Source organism: Dendrobates tinctorius, unplaced genomic scaffold, assembly GCF_039654945.1.
Source record: "Dendrobates tinctorius isolate UK_male_01 unplaced genomic scaffold, ASM3965494v1 ptg000111l, whole genome shotgun sequence".
Lineage (NCBI taxonomy): Eukaryota > Metazoa > Chordata > Amphibia > Anura > Dendrobatidae > Dendrobates > Dendrobates tinctorius.
The window spans coordinates 6,612,164-6,629,922 of NW_027361779.1; the positions used below are offsets into that span (position 1 = coordinate 6,612,164).

General features: G+C 47.2%; 1 protein-coding gene across 1 annotated transcript in view; it reads left to right on the forward strand.

Moving 5' to 3' along the window:
* ASCC3 (activating signal cointegrator 1 complex subunit 3) overlaps positions 1 to 17,759 on the forward strand; it is an 825,088-nt gene that overhangs the window by 633,731 nt on the left and 173,598 nt on the right. The window contains exon 30 of the mRNA XM_073589496.1: positions 13,257 to 13,399. Coding sequence (XP_073445597.1) covers positions 13,257 to 13,399 — 143 coding nt within the window. The remainder of the gene's footprint in view (positions 1 to 13,256; positions 13,400 to 17,759) is intronic.

Consider the following 17,759-nt stretch of genomic DNA (forward strand, 5'->3'; position numbering starts at 1 on the left):
ACGGATATATCCAACATTGGACGCCTCTCCCTGTTTGGTGCGGGCTCCGGCAATGAGCCTGCACCTTTTCCGGCACATGACAGCTGATCTGATCAGTTGGCTGGTGATACACACACACACATATATACATTCACTTTATATATAGAGATAAGCTGCTAGTTTGCTTTACTTTCTTTGCGAGATTGTCAGACTGGTATTCCCCACATTAAGAAATGTGTACAGAAAGAATGAACAGATAACACATTCAGTGCTGGTACATATGTAAACTTCAAAGTTTATCAGAGCGCATTTTTGCCAGAATTTTATTGCTTAAAACTGTTACTATGATTAGTTTTCCTTATCATTTATTAATAGACCAACAACCCTTTCCAGCACACTGCACAGCGTAGATTAATAAAAATGTCTCTTGAATTTGGTTTGCGCTAAACGCTTTAACCACAGATGGATTGGTTCCTGTTTAGGTATTTGTGTGGTATTTGTGATATCTCATTCTTCGAAATAAAATTTACATCAAGGCCTGTAGTGGCCTGTGAAATGACTATTTAGCTTTTCTAATTAGCCTTGTGACAGACCCGAAGTATTGATGGCAATTTTCGACTGGTCCTGACTATTTCCGTTATTTATGGGCTACAGAAAACGCTATGTAAAACCCACTAATGAACAATAAATCAGGCTGTAGCTGTTTAATCGCACCTGTTCTAGGGGGAGAAAGAAGCCATTACATCTTGTGTCTCCAGATTCTTCCCGGCTGTATGTGTATATAATGATGATGTATTCCTGCCATCTCCACAGGCTCATTTGTAGCATAAACCGGCAATCTCCTATAATTCAGGAGCCGTAATCTTTGTATTAGACACCTTCTGATTAGTTACCCTGGAACGTCCTTATCAGATGGCCAGTCTATTTCATTATTGACTTTCCCCTAGGCGCAGCATAAGTATTTACTCTCTAAATGGTGGAATTTTGTACCCCTTGTTCCTCGTGCTGCCTAGAGACAAACATCTGCATTAGCCGTAAAAATGTCAAATCCATTTATGTGTTCAGTAATATAACCATCGTAAGAATTTCCTGAGAGCCACCTTCTTAGAAAAAAGGATAATGTACTGCACTGTTTCAACAGTAAGTGCCCGAGAAATGTCAAAACCTGAAATGATGCAATATGTTAATGGTAAACCAAATTTACCAAACCTTGCTGGCATGGTTAGATAAAAAATGTGTGCCATGTGTTAACTATTTATTGATTTCTCCCCGTCCAGGGCAGGTATGGTATTGCTTCTCCCATAAACAATTTGCAGTTAGAAAGAAGTATTTGATCCCTTACCAACCATTAAGAGTTCTGCCTCCTACAGACTATTTAGACACTCCTTTCTCTCTCACCCATGACAGCACCACGGAGAGAGGGGATCCGCCCTTCAGGGACAGGAACCTACAGATAAAAAGGGCGGTACCTCTCCTCCACCTCCAGTTGGGTTCCTGTCCCTGACGGGGGACCCACAGGACGGTACCTTTCGTGTGTCCAGGATCTGGGGCCGGTCTGGGATGGCAGCGGGGAGGCCCCTGCCTCGGGAGGGTGCGGTGCCCGAAGCCGCCACTGCTGGGGCCAATGCGGGCTGCCGGGTGAGCGGGCGGGAGTGACGCCGGAGCCTCCGCTCCGGAGAGGAAGTCGGGGTTCGCGGGGACCCTGCAAACATGCGGGCGGCGCCAGGGTACAGAGGTGTACCAAGATGGCGGCCGCCCCGGAAGTAGAAGCCGGCTTCCGGGTCCCGAGAACCGGCGCATGCGCAGGAGCGCTCTCCCGGGGACCGCGGTGCAGGATGGGAGCGGTGACGTCTCAGCCGGGAAATTTAAAATGGTGGCTGCACAAGCGCTCCTGGCTGGAAGTGATCCTGAAGGGCATAGTGACCAGCAACAGGAGCAGCAAGCCAGGCAGCAGCTTTAGCAGCAGCAGCACCACCATCATCGTCAAAAGGAACTAAGTACGGATGGTCGTTCCAGTAGTCACTACACGCAGCGTAGCACGTCAGCTGCAAGGAGCAAATCGCCACCAGGAGAGCAGCCTATTCAGGACCTGACTCTTCAATGTTCCCCATTGTATTAAAAATCCATTTCCCTTACTAGGGAAAGAAGGGGAAAAAGAACAGGGTGTGCCCCACTTGTGCTAGTCCCCTACCTATTTCTTGGGAGAAAAAAACGGAGTCATGTACAAAAGAAATCCTCTGTTAGGAAACTCCGGATTTGGCCTCTGACATAGGAGCCGCAATAAAGTTGGAGGTTCAGAGTGCCCTTACATCCCTAAGCATAGGGACAAATCAAAAAAGAAAGACACAATAGTGACTTCTCAGTCGGATTCCTCGACGTCGGGAGAAATCATGTCAAAAACCTCAGATTCCAGTTCCTCATCCTCAGACGAGGAAACAGAGGGGCGTCACTGCTTCCCCCTAGACGAGGTAGACAAACTAGTGAAAGCGGTAAGGTCTACCATGGGGGTGCTGGACCCTAGGCCCGATAAAAGAGTCCAGGACATAATGTTCGGGGGACTGGGCCAGAAAAAGCGGAGAGTGTTCCCGCTAAATGAAAATGTGCGGGTCTAATCAAAAAAGAATGGGATAAACCAGACAGGAAAAACACCACGGTCCCTTCACTTAAAAGGAAATATCCCTTTGAGGAAGAGGCATCTACATCTTGGGATAAAGCCCCGAAGCTCGATGTAGCTGTCGCAAAGGCCTCAAAAAAAAAAAAAAAATTCGCCCTCCCCTTTGAGGACATGGGCACCCTCAGGGATCCCCTAGATAAAAAGGCAGATACCTTTCTTAAAGGTGCATGGGAGTCAGCTGGAGGTAACCTCAGGCCAGCCATAGCGGCAACATGTACTTCGAGAGCCCTAATGATTTGGGTGGACCAACTAGAAAAGCAACTAAGAGAAGATACGCTAAGGGATAAAATCCTAGACTCTATCCCAGTAATAAGGGGAGCGGCTGCCTTCCTAGCGGACTCATCGGCAGACTCAGTCCGGTTATTGTCCAAAGCACTCTCAAATGCAGCACGTAGTACATTATGACTTAAAAGCTGGCCGGGCGACCTACAGACCAAGATGAAACTGTGCTCAATCCCATGTGAAGGAAAATTCCTTTTTGGGGAGACGTTAGATGACATCCTCCAGAAAGCAAGGCAAGAAGAAAGAGTTCCCAAATTTAGGGCCGGCAGCATTTAAGAGGCCCTTTCGGAATAGAAAGTTTCCTCAGCGGAGACCACCGAGAGAGCAAAAGTGGGATGACAAGAGAAGAGAGAGAGGGTTCCTCTTCGGCAACTTGTCCTGAGACAAAAAGCCCTCTAGGTGACAGTTTGCTCAGGGTGGGGGGAAGGTTAAACCTTTTTCTCTCAGCCTGGAAAAGAATCTCAAACAACCCATGGATAGTAAACCCCTAATCCAGGAGGGCCTAAGGATAGACTTTCTCTCCCTCCCGCCTCAAAAGTATGTAATGACTCCGCTAAGATCCAGTATGCAAGAGCAGGAAGCCCTAGAAAACGAAGTCCTAAGCGTGGTAGAAAAAGGAGTCCTTCAGGAGGTTCCCCTGCAGGGAAGGGGCAGGGGGTTTTACTCCCCTCTTTTTCCTGGTGACCAAGCCAGACGGCACGTTTCGGACAATTATAAATTTAAAAAAAAAAAAAAAATCAAAGCTTCAAAATGGAGTCAATCAGGTCCACCACCAAAATCCTGTTCCCGAACTGCTTCATGATTATCACGTCCCCATTCACAAAAACTCCAGGAAATATCTCAGGTTAGCCGTCTCGATAAAGGGCGAGATAAGAGAACTCCAGTACAGAGCCTTGCCATTCGGAATATCTGTAGCTCCACAGGTATTTACCAAAATAGTGGCAGAGATGATGGCCCATATAAGGGAGCAAGACATAATAATAATCCCGTATCTGGACTATTTTTTAATAGCAAGCAGCTCGGCTCAAAAATGCTGGGAACAGAGGGACAGGGTGATGGACACTCTGCAGGGCTTGGGCTGGCTCCTAAATCTAAAAAAATCAAGATTGGAGCCCAGCAGAGTACAGGAATTCTTGGGTCTAACATTGGACTCAAACATTCAAGAGTGCCGCCTCCCAGACCGCAAGAAGGAGAAAATCGCTCAAATTGTAACAAGAGCCATCCAAAATCCCTCCATGACATTAAGAAAAGCGATGTCACAACTAGGTTCTCTCTCCACCTGCCTGCCAGCAGTCCAATGGGCTCAGTTACACAGAGAGATCTACAGTGGGATGTACTAGCCAACTAGTCTGCAGTAGGGGGACACCTAGAGGGTCGTATTACCCTAAATTCAAAAACTACTCATTCCCTAACCTGGTGAAAAAGCCAAGACAACCTTTCCAAAGGGATCCCCTGGGTAACAAAAATAACACACATAGTTACCACAGACGCCAGTCCGACGGGGTGGGGAGCACACATGAACAACGAAGTGGCCCAGGGTGCGTGGGGAGTTCAAAAATTAGAAGCCTCCTCGAACCTGTAAGAGCTCTTAGCAGTGGGCTACGCATTAACACACTTCTTACCCCTGCTCTGGGGTCATCATGTCCGCATATTTTCGGACAATCGAGTCACAATAGCATATATAAATCATCAGGGGGGAACCAGGTCCCAAGCCCTAATGGACACATCCTCCAGAGTCTTCAAATTAGCAGAGGCAAACCTGCTATCTCTGTCAGCACTACACATCCGGGGCACGGAGAATCAAAGGGCAGACTTTCTGAGTCGCACCCAATTACGACAAGGGGAATGGGTCCTAAAGCGGTCCGTTTTTCGACAGATTGTAAAAATGTGGGGGGCCCCGGACATAAATCTGTTCGCCGACTTCAGAAACAAAAAAGTGGAAACTTTCTGCTCCATAGACCCCAGGGGGAATCCTCTAGCTCTGGACGCCTTCATACTCCCATGGACATAGGGCCTAACATATGCCTTTCCCCCGATCATGCTGATCCCAGCAGTGCTAAGAAAAGTCAGGGAGGATGGGGCAAGAATGATTTTAATAGCCCCCTTCTGGCCCAAAAGAACCTGGTTCTCCTGGCAAAAAATATTCTCGGTAACCGACCCATGGATCCTACCGGATCTCCCGGACCTGCTATCGCAGGGCCCAGTGTTACACCCTCTGGCAGGGAGGCTCCATTTAACAGCATGGAAATTGAGAGGGCACTGATGAGAGACAGAGGGTTTTCAGAGAACCTGATAACCACATTACAAAAAAGTAGGAAACCGGTTACGTTGAGAACCTACGGGAGAACGTGGAAAAAAATTCTTATCCACTTCGGGGGTAAAGGTTCAGGACGGGGTTCACATTGATAAAATCCTAGAATTTCTACAAAAGGGCCTAGAACAGGGTCTAGCAGTCAACACATTAAAGGTACAAGTAGCGGCCTTGGGCGCCTTTATATCCATGATGTGGTAGGTAATCCTTAGGTGACAGATTATTAAGGCCGTATCCAGATCCAGGCCGATAGCTAATCAAAGATTACCATCATGGGACCTAAATCTTGTACTATCCACACTAACAGGCCCTCCATTCGAACCTATTCACTCAGCATCCCTAAGAATCCTGTCGTTAATAACAGTGCTTCTTTTGGCGCTAACATCAGCTCGCAGAGTGAGCGATATGCAAGCTTTATCAGTAGGGCCACCTTTCACAAAGATTCTAGATGATAGGGTCATTTTAAAGCCTGACCCGGCCTATCTACTGAAAGCGTCATCACACTTCCATAGGTCCCAAGAGGTAGTCCTTCCTTCATTCTGCCCAAATCCTAAAAAGAAGGGAGAAGAAAAATTCCACACTTTAGACGTGAAGAGGTGCCTAGTACAGTATCTAGAGGCCACCAAGAAATATAAGAAGGAAGGCTCTCTCTTTGTGTGTTTTCAGGGACCTCGGAAGGGACTCAAAGCATCTAAGAGTACCCTGGCAAGGTGCATAAGGGATGCGATTGCCCTGGCATATTCATCCAGTGAAAATACCATCCCGGAAGGGTTGAGAGCCCATTCCACAAGAGCGATGACGACCTCATGGGCTGAAAGATCTGAGGTATCAATAGAACAAATCTGTAAGGCGGCCACCTGGTCATCACCTTCGACCTTTTTCAGGCACTATAGATTAGATCTAGCCTCTACGTCTGACCTGACCTTCGGGAGAAGGGTCCTTCAGGCGGTGGTCCCTCCCTAAGATACCAATCTCTATAATTCTCTCCGTGGTGCTGCCATGGCTGAGAGAGAATAGCTTAGTTACTCACCGATAACGGTGTTTCTCGGAACCCATGACAGCACCCACTTATTCCCCTTCACGAGTGTGGTGAGCACATTTTACTGTTAGTAGGGTGTTTCCGTTTAGGCACGGTGCTTCTGATAATAAGCAATATTATAATGTTGTGCATATTTTTCTGTTGTCTAACTAACCTGGAGACCCTCTGATGCTCTGTAACCAACTGGAGGTGGAGGAAAGGTACCGCCCTTTTTATCTGTAGGTTCCTGTCCCTGAAGGGCGGATCCCCTCTCTCCGTGGTGCTGTCATGGGTTCCGAGAAACACCGTTATCGGTGAGTAACTAAGCTATTTCAACTGGTTGCCTGCATTAAAGACAGCTGTCTTACATCGTCACCTTTAGAAAAGACTCCTGTCCACACACTCAATTAATCAGTCAGACTCTAATCATATCATATTTATCATATACCGTATTTTTCGGACTATAAGACACACCGGACCATAAGACGCACCCCAATTTTCAGTAGGAAAATAGGGGAAAAAAAAATAATGTATCAAATGGGGGTCCGTCTTACAGTCCGAATTCAGCTTACCTGGGAAGGGATCCGGCACAGGTGGAGAAGTAGTCACAGGAGTCATTCAGTGGTCCAGGCTCGTGCGGTGGCGGCTCTGTGCTGGGGCAGGTTGGTTGTGCTGGGGCAGCTGCGCTGGGGTAGGGGCAGCTGCGCTGGGGCAGCTGGGCTGGGGCAGCAGTGCTGGGGCAGGGGCAGCAGTGCTGGGGCAGCTGTGCTGGGGCAGGGGCAGCAATGCTGGGGCAGGGGCAGCTGTGCTGGGGCAGGGGCAGCAGTGCTGGGGCAGCTGTGCTGAGGCAGGGGCAGCTGTACTGGGGCAGGGGCAGCAGTGCTGGGGCAGCTGTGCTGAGGCAGGGGCAGCTGTGCTGGGGCAGGTGGGCTCTGCGGTGGTGGCATCGGGCGGCGCTCTGCGGTGCGGTGGTGGCAGCGGGCTGTGCTCCGGTGCAGGGGCACTTCCCTTGCAGGCCGCCGCCATGTTGCGGTGGCCTCTGGGAGCATGGACGCCGCAAAAGATGGCCGCCGGTCCGGGGACGGCGCATGCGCGGGATCAGATCTCGTCCCAAGATCTCGGGGGACGAGATTCAAATCTCGGCAACGAGATCTCGTCCCCCGAGATCTCGGGACGAGATCTGAAGCTGCGCATGCGCAGTCCCCGGACCGGCGGCCAAATTCCCAGCGTCCATGCTCCCGGAGGCCACCGCAACATGGCGGCGGCCAGCAAGGGAAGTGCGGAGGCCTCCGGGCTGCGAAGAAATGCCGGCGGAGCCGCCGCCCCTGCACCGGAGCACAGCCCGCTGCCACCAGCCACCAGGTTAGTACCGTGTATTGCGACCATAAGACGCACCCCCCACTTTCCCCCAAAATTTTTTGGGGAAAAAGTGCGTCTTATGGTCGGAAAAATACGGTAATCATAGACCTGCACAAAACTGGAATGTGCTACAAAACCATAAGTAAGACGCTAGGTGAGGAGACAATAGTTGGTGCAATAGTAAAGAAAATGGAAGAAATACAAAAGGACTAACGATCGACATCGATCTGGAGCACTATGCAAAATCTCACCTCGTGGTGTATCCTTGATCATGAGGAAGGTGAGAGATCATAGAATCGTAGAGTTGGAAGGGACCTCCTGGGCCATCTGGTCCAACCCCCTGCTCAAAGCAGGATTCGCTAAATCATCCCAGTCAGATGTCTGTCCAGCCTCTGTTTGAAGACTTCCATTGAAAGAGAACTCACCACTTCTCGCGGCAGCTTGTTCCACTCATTGATCACTCTAACTGTCAAAAAGTTTTTTCTAATATCTAATCTGTGTCTCCTCCCATTCAGTTTCATCCCATTGCTTCTAGTCTTTCCTTGTGCAAATGAGAATAAAGTTGATCCTTCTACAATGTGACAGCCCTTTAGATATTTGTAGACAGCTATTAAGTCTCCTCTCAGTCTTCTCTTTTGCAAACTAAACATTCCCAAATCCTGCAACCTTTCCTCATAAGACAGGGTTTGCAGACCGGTCACAATTCTGGTCGCTCTTTTCTGAACTTGCTCCAGTTTGTTGATGTCTTTTTTAAAATGTGGTGCCCAAATCTGGACACAATATTCCAGATGAGGTCTGACCAAAGAGGAGTAGAGGGAAATAATGACTTCACGTGATCTAGACTGTATGCTTCTGTTAATACATCCTAGAATTGCATTTGCCTTTTTTGCTGCTGCATCACACTGTTGACTCATATTCAGTCTGTGATCTATTAGTATACCCAAGTCTTTTTCACATGTGCTGTCGCTTAGCCCTATTCCTCCCATTCTTTATATGCTTTTTTCATTTTTATTGCCCAGATGTAGTACTTTGCATTTTTCCCTGTTAAAAACCATTCTGTTAGTTGCTGCCCACTTCTCCAGTTTATTTATATCTTTTTGAATCCTCTCTCTCTTTTCTCTAGTATTAGCTATCCCTCCTAGCTTTGTGTCATCAGCAAATTTAATCAGTTTACCCTCAATTCCTTCATCTAAAGCTGCACAAGGGGAACTTGTTAATGATCTCAAGGCAGCTGGCACCACAGTCACCAAGAAAACCATTGGTAACACATTACGCCGTAAAGGTTTAAAATCCTGCACTGTCCGCAAGATCCCTCTGCTCAAGAAGGCACATGTACAGGCCCGTCTGAAGTTTGCCAATGAACACCTGGATCATTCTGTGAGTGATTAGGAGAAGGTGCTGTAGTCACATGAGACAAAAATTGAGCTCTTTGGCATTAACTCAACTCGCCGTATTTGGAGGAATAGAAATGCTGCCTATGACCCAAAGAACACTGTCCCCCCTGTCAAGCATGGAGGTGGAAACATGTTTTTGGGGTGTTTCTCTGCTAATGGCACAGGTCTACTTCACCGCATCAATGGGAGAATGGATCGAGCCATGTACAGTAAAATCCTGAATGACAACCTTCTTCCCTCCGCCAGGACATTACAAATAGGTCATGGCTGGGTGTTCCAGCAAGACAATGACCCAAAACATACAGCCAAGGCAACAAAGGAGTGGCTCAAAAAAGAAGCACATTAAGGTCATAGAGTGGCCTAGCCAGTCTCCAGACCTTAAGCCCATAGGAAACTTATGGAGGGAGTTGAAGCTCTGAGTTTCCAAGCGTCAGCCTCAAAATCTTAATGATTTAGAGATGATCTGCAAAGAGGAGTGGACCAAAATTCCTCCTGGCACGTGCGCAAACCTCATTATCAACTACAAAAACGTCTGACTGCTGTGCTTGCCAGCGAGGGTTTTTCTCCAAGTATTAAGTCTTGTTTCCCAGTGGGATCAAACACTTATTTCTCACTGCAAAATGCTAATATATTTATATAATTTATACAATGTGATTTTCTGGATTTTATTTTTGATATTCTATGTCTCAATGTTGAAATTAACCTACCCTGAAAATCATAGACTGTTCATATCTTTGTCAGTGGGCAAACTTACAAAATCAGTAAAAGATGAAATACTTATTTCTCCCACTGTTTATGTGTATATATATATATATATACATACAGACATGCACACACATTTATATTCTCTCAGTGGTTTGTAGTATAGCTGTTTATCAATGTGGCAAAATACATTTTGGAAATGAGCAAAGGGAAGCTTGATTCCTCTTAAGCATTCAGCTTAGTCAAATGTTTTAGCAGAAATATATTCTTGGAGGTAAGGAAGTGTAGGAAAGGTGGACTGACGTACGGACCTGTCTGTACAAGAAGGGCGGAGGTGTAGTGTATAGAAGGTAGACTGTTGTAGTAAAAGAGGGGAAACAGCTGGAGATAGGAAGGAGGGCTGTAGTATTGGATTTTGACCATTATAGGGCAATGGAGAGCTGTGAGGTTAGGACTGAACAACAGCCATTGGCTAAGAAAACGGTTGAGTCATGGTGGGCGGGGTTACCAGAGCAGAAGTGCATAAAAGAGGGAGAGAAGGTTCTGGAAGAGTCATTCAGCGAAGGGAGCACAGGAAACAAGAAGCACGGCTGAGGAGAAAGGAAGTTCCTGAGAGGACTGACAGTTGTGCCAGTTACGGGGGGGTGGCCCTGACAGGATTAGCCGCAGACAGGGACAGCAAAGGCCACAGACGGAGAGCAAAGAGAGGCCGCAGACAGGGATAGCCTGGGGTACCACTAAATCGAACGGACTCGGACTGGTGAAACGCTGTGGTGATAGGCCTAGGGCAGCCACAGTGACAGAGCTGCGTGGGACGTCAATTTGTCAACGAAAGAAAGTGAAGGTACCCGGGCCTGTGTACGAAGTCAAGCAGCTACTGTGTGTAGCTGAGGGAATCGTTGAGCGGCTGCTGTGTGCGGCTCTGGAGAGTGACGAGCAGCTGCTGTGTGCGGCTGTGGAGAGTGACGAGCAGCTGCTGTGTGCGGCTGTGGAGAGTGACGAGCAGCTGCTGTGTGCGGCTGTGGAGAGTGACGAGCGGCTGCTGTGTGCGGCTGTGGAGAGTGACGAGCGGCTGTAGAGAGTGACGAGCGGCTGCTGTGTGCGGCTGTGGAGAGTGACGAGCAGCTGCTGTGTGCGGCTGTGGAGAGTGACGAGCAGCTGCTGTGTGCGGCTGTGGAGAGTGACGAGCAGCTGCTGTGTGCGGCTGTGGAGAGTGACGAGCAGCTGCTGTGTGCGGCTGTAGAGAGTGACGAGCAGCTGCTGTGTTAGGCTGTGGAGAGTGACGAGCAGCTGCTGTGTGCGACTGTGGAGAGTGACGAGCGGCTGCTGTGTGCGGCTGTAGAGAGTGACGAGCGGCTGCTGTGTGCGGCTGTAGAGAGTGACGAGCGGCTGCTGTGTGCGGCTGTGGAGAGTAACGAGCGGCCGCTGTGTACGGCTGTAGAGAGTGACGAGCGGCTGCTGTGTGCGGCTGTGGAGAGTGACGAGCGGCTGCTGTGTGCGGCTGTGGAGAGTGACGAGCGGCTGCTGTGTGCGGCTGTGGAGAGTGACGAGCGGCTGCTGTGTGCGGCTGTGGAGAGTGACGAGCTGCTGCTGTGTGCGGCTGTGGAGAGTGACGAGCAGCTGCTGTGTGCGGCTGTGGAGAGTGACGAGCAGCTGCTGTGTGCGGCTGTGGAGAGTGACGAGCAGCTGCTGTGTGCGGCTGTGGAGAGTGACGAGCGGCTGCTGTGTGCGGCTGTGGAGAGTGACGAGCGGCTGTAGAGAGTGACGAGCGGCTGCTGTGTGCGGCTGTGGAGAGTGACGAGCAGCTGCTGTGTGCGGCTGTGGAGAGTGACGAGCAGCTGCTGTGTGCGGCTGTGGAGAGTGACGAGCAGCTGCTGTGTGCGGCTGTAGAGAGTGACGAGCAGCTGCTGTGTTAGGCTGTGGAGAGTGACGAGCAGCTGCTGTGTGCGACTGTGGAGAGTGACGAGCGGCTGCTGTGTGCGGCTGTAGAGAGTGACGAGCGGCTGCTGTGTGCGGCTGTAGAGAGTGACGAGCGGCTGCTGTGTGCGGCTGTGGAGAGTAACGAGCGGCCGCTGTGTACGGCTGTAGAGAGTGACGAGCGGCTGCTGTGTGCGGCTGTGGAGAGTGACGAGCGGCTGCTGTGTGCGGCTGTGGAGAGTAACGAGCGGCTGCTGTGTGCGGCTGTGGAGAGTAACGAGCGGCTGCTGTGTGCGGCTGTAGAGAGTGACGAGCGGCTGCTGTGTGCGGCTATGGAGAGTGACGAGCGGCTGCTGTGTGCGGCTGTGGAGAGTGACGAGCGGCTGCTGTGTGCGGCTGTGGAGAGTGACGAGCGGCTGCTGTGTGCGGCTGTGGAGAGTGACGAGCAGCTGCTGTGTGCGGCTGTGGAGAGTGACGAGCAGCTGCTGTGTGCGGCTGTGGAGAGTGACGAGCGGCTGCTGTGTGCGGCTGTGGAGAGTGACGAGCGGCTGCTGTGTGCGGCTGCGGAGAGTGACGAGCGGCTGCTGTGTGCGGCTGTGGAGTGACGAGCAGCTGCTGTGTGCGGCTGTGGAGAGTGACGAGCGGCTGCTGTGTGCGGCTGTGGAGAGTAACGAGCGGCTGCTGTGTGCGGCTGTGGAGAGTAACGAGCGGCTGCTGTGTGCGGCTGTAGAGAGTGACGAGCGGCTGCTATGTGCGGCTGTGGAGAGTGACGAGCGGCTGCTGTGTGCGGCTGTGGAGAGTGACGAGCGGCTGCTGTGTGCGGCTGTGGAGAGTGACGAGCGGCTGCTGTGTGCGGCTGTGGAGAGTGACGAGCAGCTGCTGTGTGCGGCTGTGGAGAGTGACGAGCGGCTGCTGTGTGCGGCTGTGGAGAGTGACGAGCGGCTGCTGTGTGCGGCTGTGGAGAGTAACGAGCGGCTGCTGTGTGCGGCTGTGGAGAGTGACGAGCGGCTGCTGTGTGCGGCTGTAGAGAGTGACGAGCGGCTGCTGTGTGCGGCTATGGAGAGTGACGAGCGGCTGCTGTGTGCGGTTGTGGAGAGTGACGAGCGGCTGCTGTGTGCGGCTGTAGAGAGTGACGAGCGGCTGCTGTGTGCGGCTATGGAGAGTGACGAGCGGCTGCTGTGTGCGGCTGTGGAGAGTGACGAGCGGCTGCTGTGTGCGGCTGTGGAGAGTGACGAGCAGCTGCTGTGTGCGGCTGTGGAGAGTGACGAGCAGCTGCTGTGTGCGGCTGTCGAGATTGTCAAGTAGTTACTGTGTGTGGCTGAGGGGATTGCCGAGCAGTGGCTGTGAAGATTGACAAACAGCTGCTGTGTGCGGCTATAGGGATTGTTGAGTAGCTGCCGTGCAAGGCTGCGGAAATTAACGTGCCGTTGCTGTGAGGTGCTGTGGGTCGTGGAAGGACGATCAATAAAGAAGACCTGTTGAACATGATCTTGTCTCTGTCTCAAGTCTGTCTGTGGCAAGTAACGGACCACCACCCCCGGTCGGTTGCCCTCACTCCTACCTTACCTACATATGGTCACACAAACCGTTAAACAGTTTGCTACTTTTTCATTCTTACAGCTATAAGAAGTCACTCTCCTGCAAAGCCTGTCCTCATCTTTGTGTCATCCAGACGTCAAACCCGACTCACTGCTATCGATTTGATTGCATTTCTAGCAACAGAAAATGACCCCAAGCAGTGGCTCAATATGGATGAAAGGGAGGTATGTACTTATCATTTCCTGTATTCTAATACTGCTTGAATATTCCCACAAGAAGTATTTTCTTACTAATATGGTTAACGTAACTATATCTTATAAATTGTGATAATAGAGGAACTCACACTAATTATAAAGGCAGATCGTCTGTTCATCTTTAGTGGGGCAAGACTGAGTCCAGAAACTATCACTTTTCTTATTTAGATGTGTGTTAATGAAACACTGTTCCTAAAGGATTGAGAGAAAATACTATTTGATGTTCATATAATGAGTTCAAATACAAGATTGTATTGTTTATATCTCTAAAAGGGGTTGTCTAGTTCAGCAATAACCGATAACATGCCCAATGAAATATTAGAAGGGTCTCTTAATCACTGTGTATGATCTAGAGCGTGGATATGCAACCAGTAGATCTGCTCGCAGATCTCTGACAAGTCCTGAGTACATCACTGATGCTCTAAAATGTATGGATGCCATTCCAAATCCACAAATGTGCGACTAAAGTAGCCCCTAAAGCTGGAGTCACACATAGCGAATCACCAGCGATCCCGACAACGATTTCAACGTGTCAGGATCGCTGGTGAGTCGCTACATGATCGCTGGTGAGCTGTCAAACAGACAGCTTCACCAGCGATCAGCACTGCAACGCCGAGCGCGCAGTGTCGCTGTGTACGTTAGTTACCAGCGCGCTGATGCAGGGAGCTGATAACTAAGGTACACATCGGGTATCTAAGGGACTTAGAATCGGTGGGATCCGTTGAAGCATTCCCGAGCTATAACCTCATAACATGACAGTGGTCAGAATTGTAAAAATTGGCTTGGTCATTAAGTGGATAGTGGCGCCCTCTGTGTTTATTTCTCAGTACTGGCTTAAAAATCCTTGCCTACTCCCATGAGTCAGTTCTTAGGTATTTTCTTCCATTTTGAGATAAAATTTGCAGCTTTGTAATGTCAGATTGAAATATTATTATTGTCTGAAAATTTTGAAACTTGCAAATGTCAATGTTGTTCCTTTTAGAGACAACCTCCATATTCAAAAAACCTCAAAATAGCAACGGTCATCAGAATTTTTTTTCATAAATCAGTCGCACACATGAAAATAAAAACTTTGCAAATACTTGCCAGATCAGTAAACTTCTTTCTCCCCCTGGATCTTGCATTTTGAAAACTCTCAATTCACGGGGAAAAGCAGTCTTCGGTAAATACACCCTCTCTCATTAGTGACATACGTGACACTTGGTGCTCATACAGTTCTATGGAGAAGTGTAACTGACGTCTTGGAGAATTTGCAGCAGAGTGTCTGTGTCTGTCTATAGCTCCTTTCTCCTTCCAACTCCCTCGTTATGTCATTTTAGAAACACAAATGTCATCTATCTGATTAAAAGGAAAATCTGTTTTCATGGAATACATATTATACCCATGAATTCAGAATGAAAGATCAATCCGAGAGGAGAAAGAAGCAAATTTCTCTAATAAGATACACCGTATTTCAAATTTCCTCATTTCCATCTGTAATATTGAATTATGAAAAAATAAAGCAACAGTTATTCTTTAACCATTTCCAGACCACTTATAAACTTTAAATTTCCAGCCAGTCTGGCTCCTTCTCTACACTTGATCGTGTAGCTGCGTGAGTGGGAATGTGACTGTCAGAAACAGCTAGGTCCCCATAAATAAGGCACAGAAAGTTTATCACTGTCTGTGCCATCTCTATTGCTGTATACACAACCTGAACAAGCCCTGTGTGTATACTGTGTTTTTATTCATCCATGTGGTTTAAAGAGCTGTGAACATTTTTCTCAGTTTGGATAATTAAGTATTTTTTGTGTGTTTTTTTTAATGCTACATTAGGATTCATTTTTATGTCACTGTCATTTTTTCACTAATTTACTATCCCCATTTACAAGTATATATATTCAGTGGGGAAAATAAGTATTTGATACACTGCCGATTTTGCACGTTTTCCCACGAAAAAAGAATGGAGAGGTCTGTAATTTTTTATTATGGGTACACTTCAACTGTGAGAGGCAGAATTTTTTTAAAAAATTCCAAAAATCCCATTGTATGATTTTTACAAAATTAATTTCCATTTTATGCTTGAAATAAGTATTTGATACAATTGAAAAACAGAACTTAATATTTGGTACAGAAACCTTTGTTTGCAATTACAGAGGTCAGACATTTCCTGTAGTTCTTGACCAAGTTTGCACACACGGCAGCAGCGATTTTGGCCCACTCCTCCATACAGATCTTTTCCAGATCGTTCATGTTACGGGGCTGTTGCTGGGCAATATTTAGTTTCAGCTCCTTCCAAAAATATTCTTTGGGTTCAGGTCTGGAGACTGGCTAGGCCACTCCTCGATCTTGAAATGCTTTTTATGGAGGCACTCCTGCTCTTTGGTCTTGGCCTTGGTGGAGAAGTTGGAGTGTGATTGATTATGTGGACAGGTGTCTTTTATACAAGTAACAGTTTCAAGAAGATACAATTAATACAGAAAATGAGTGCAGAGTACGAGGGCTTCTTAAAGAAAAATTAACAGGTCTGTGAGAGCCAGAATTCTTGCTGTTTGATAGGGGATCGAATACTTATTTAATGTAATAAAATGCAATTTAATTATATCAAGATCATATAATGTGATTTTATCGTTTTTATTTTTAGATTCTGTCTCTCACAGTTGAAGTGTGCTGTACCTACAATAAAAATTACAGACCTCTCCCATTCTTTGTAGATGGGAAAACTTGCAAAATCGGCAGTGTATCAAATACTTATTTTCACCGCTGTATATATAAAAATGCTATTTTCAATCCAAATCACTGCCCCACCTATGTAAAAAGGAAAAAAAATAAAGAATCTGATATACTTCTGTAACAATTAATTTTGTATTTTAGTAATTCTTTGTGGTCATAAAAAATGTAAATGAATGGGAAAAACAGACACTTATTTCCCTACCAATATTGCCCCATATCAGCCCCACCAAAAAAGACAGTGACATTCCCTTGTATCATGAAAAAAGATGCAAAAGCTGACTATCCAAACCAAGATTTTGTTACAGCTCTTTAAACAGCATGTATGAAAAAAAACAAAAATGTACCTTGATTAGGAATGGGGGTAAATGGTCTGATCTAGAACTGGTTAACATGTCATAGTCACAAAGACTGATCATTGAGGGTCCAGATTATAAGCCTCCGATCAACAGTGAAATCGAAGGGGTTGCAGCACTCACATAAGAGATTTGCTCCATTGACTATGTATAACACTGCTCGATTGAGAAATTGGGTTAGTGATGTTTGGCTTTATGAGAAGTATATGAGTCCCTTCACTGGTGCACTCAGAGGGAGGAGCCATACACAGCCAATGAGATGCATCGTGTATCGCTTCTGCCCCTTCATTTCTAGGATCAGTGGGGGCCTCAGCACATATCAGCATGCAGGAATGTACTTACACCACAACTACTATAAGGTCATGCATGGCTAACTACTTGAAAAGATTTTCAGGAAACTGTGGGTGAAGCACTTGACTTTCGAGGACAGTTTTCTTCTGATGTTTTATTGAAAAAAAAAAACGTGAACCACTGAAAAGTTCATAGATGTAACAAAGCAAAGGCATCTTATTAATTGTTTTTAGATGTACCGTTGCAGCATATTTCAGTTTTGTGTTTCTGCCTGCACCCATGCTGGACCTAACAATAGTGAAAGTTTTTTCTCCTTACAGCTGTGCATGTGCAATCATTAGCATCAATGCTTTCTATTTGAGTATATTTCTGATCATAAATGATGAATTTTGTATTCCATGGAGTACTATATTAACTTGCCTGAATAGCTGGTTTCTTTTCTCTTGAATATTGTGAGAGGAATGTGAATGCTGTGCTACTAGGAAGGCATAAAAGTTACGTCCGTTCAAATAAAGAAACTATTTCAAAATATGCAATTAAATATCCATTTAGATAGGAGAACATTAACATCCTTGAATAAATGCCTCAGAAATAGAAGGATCATGTTGTTCTATCCAGACTTTAAACTTCTCTTGGTATATAGGGTGTGAAAATGTGAATTTCCTATAGCTGGCTGTTAGACTAACTGTAAAGAAGCTTCACAAGAAGAAAAAGTTCGTTCAGCACACCGGCATAAATGAAAAAAACTTTGTTAGGCTAATATGCCATATTAAAATGCAAAAAACACCTGACGCGTTTCCGGTGCACAAAGGCACCCTTAGTCATAGGTAAATAAAAACAAATTTAAAAAAATAATTTTACAGTGATCTGTATTTAGTTTATTTTGCGTATTTATTTTATTATACCAGGAAAGCATAGAATTTATCTCATAGTTCTTATTTTATTTATATGTTTATCAAGCATTCTGCAATAGT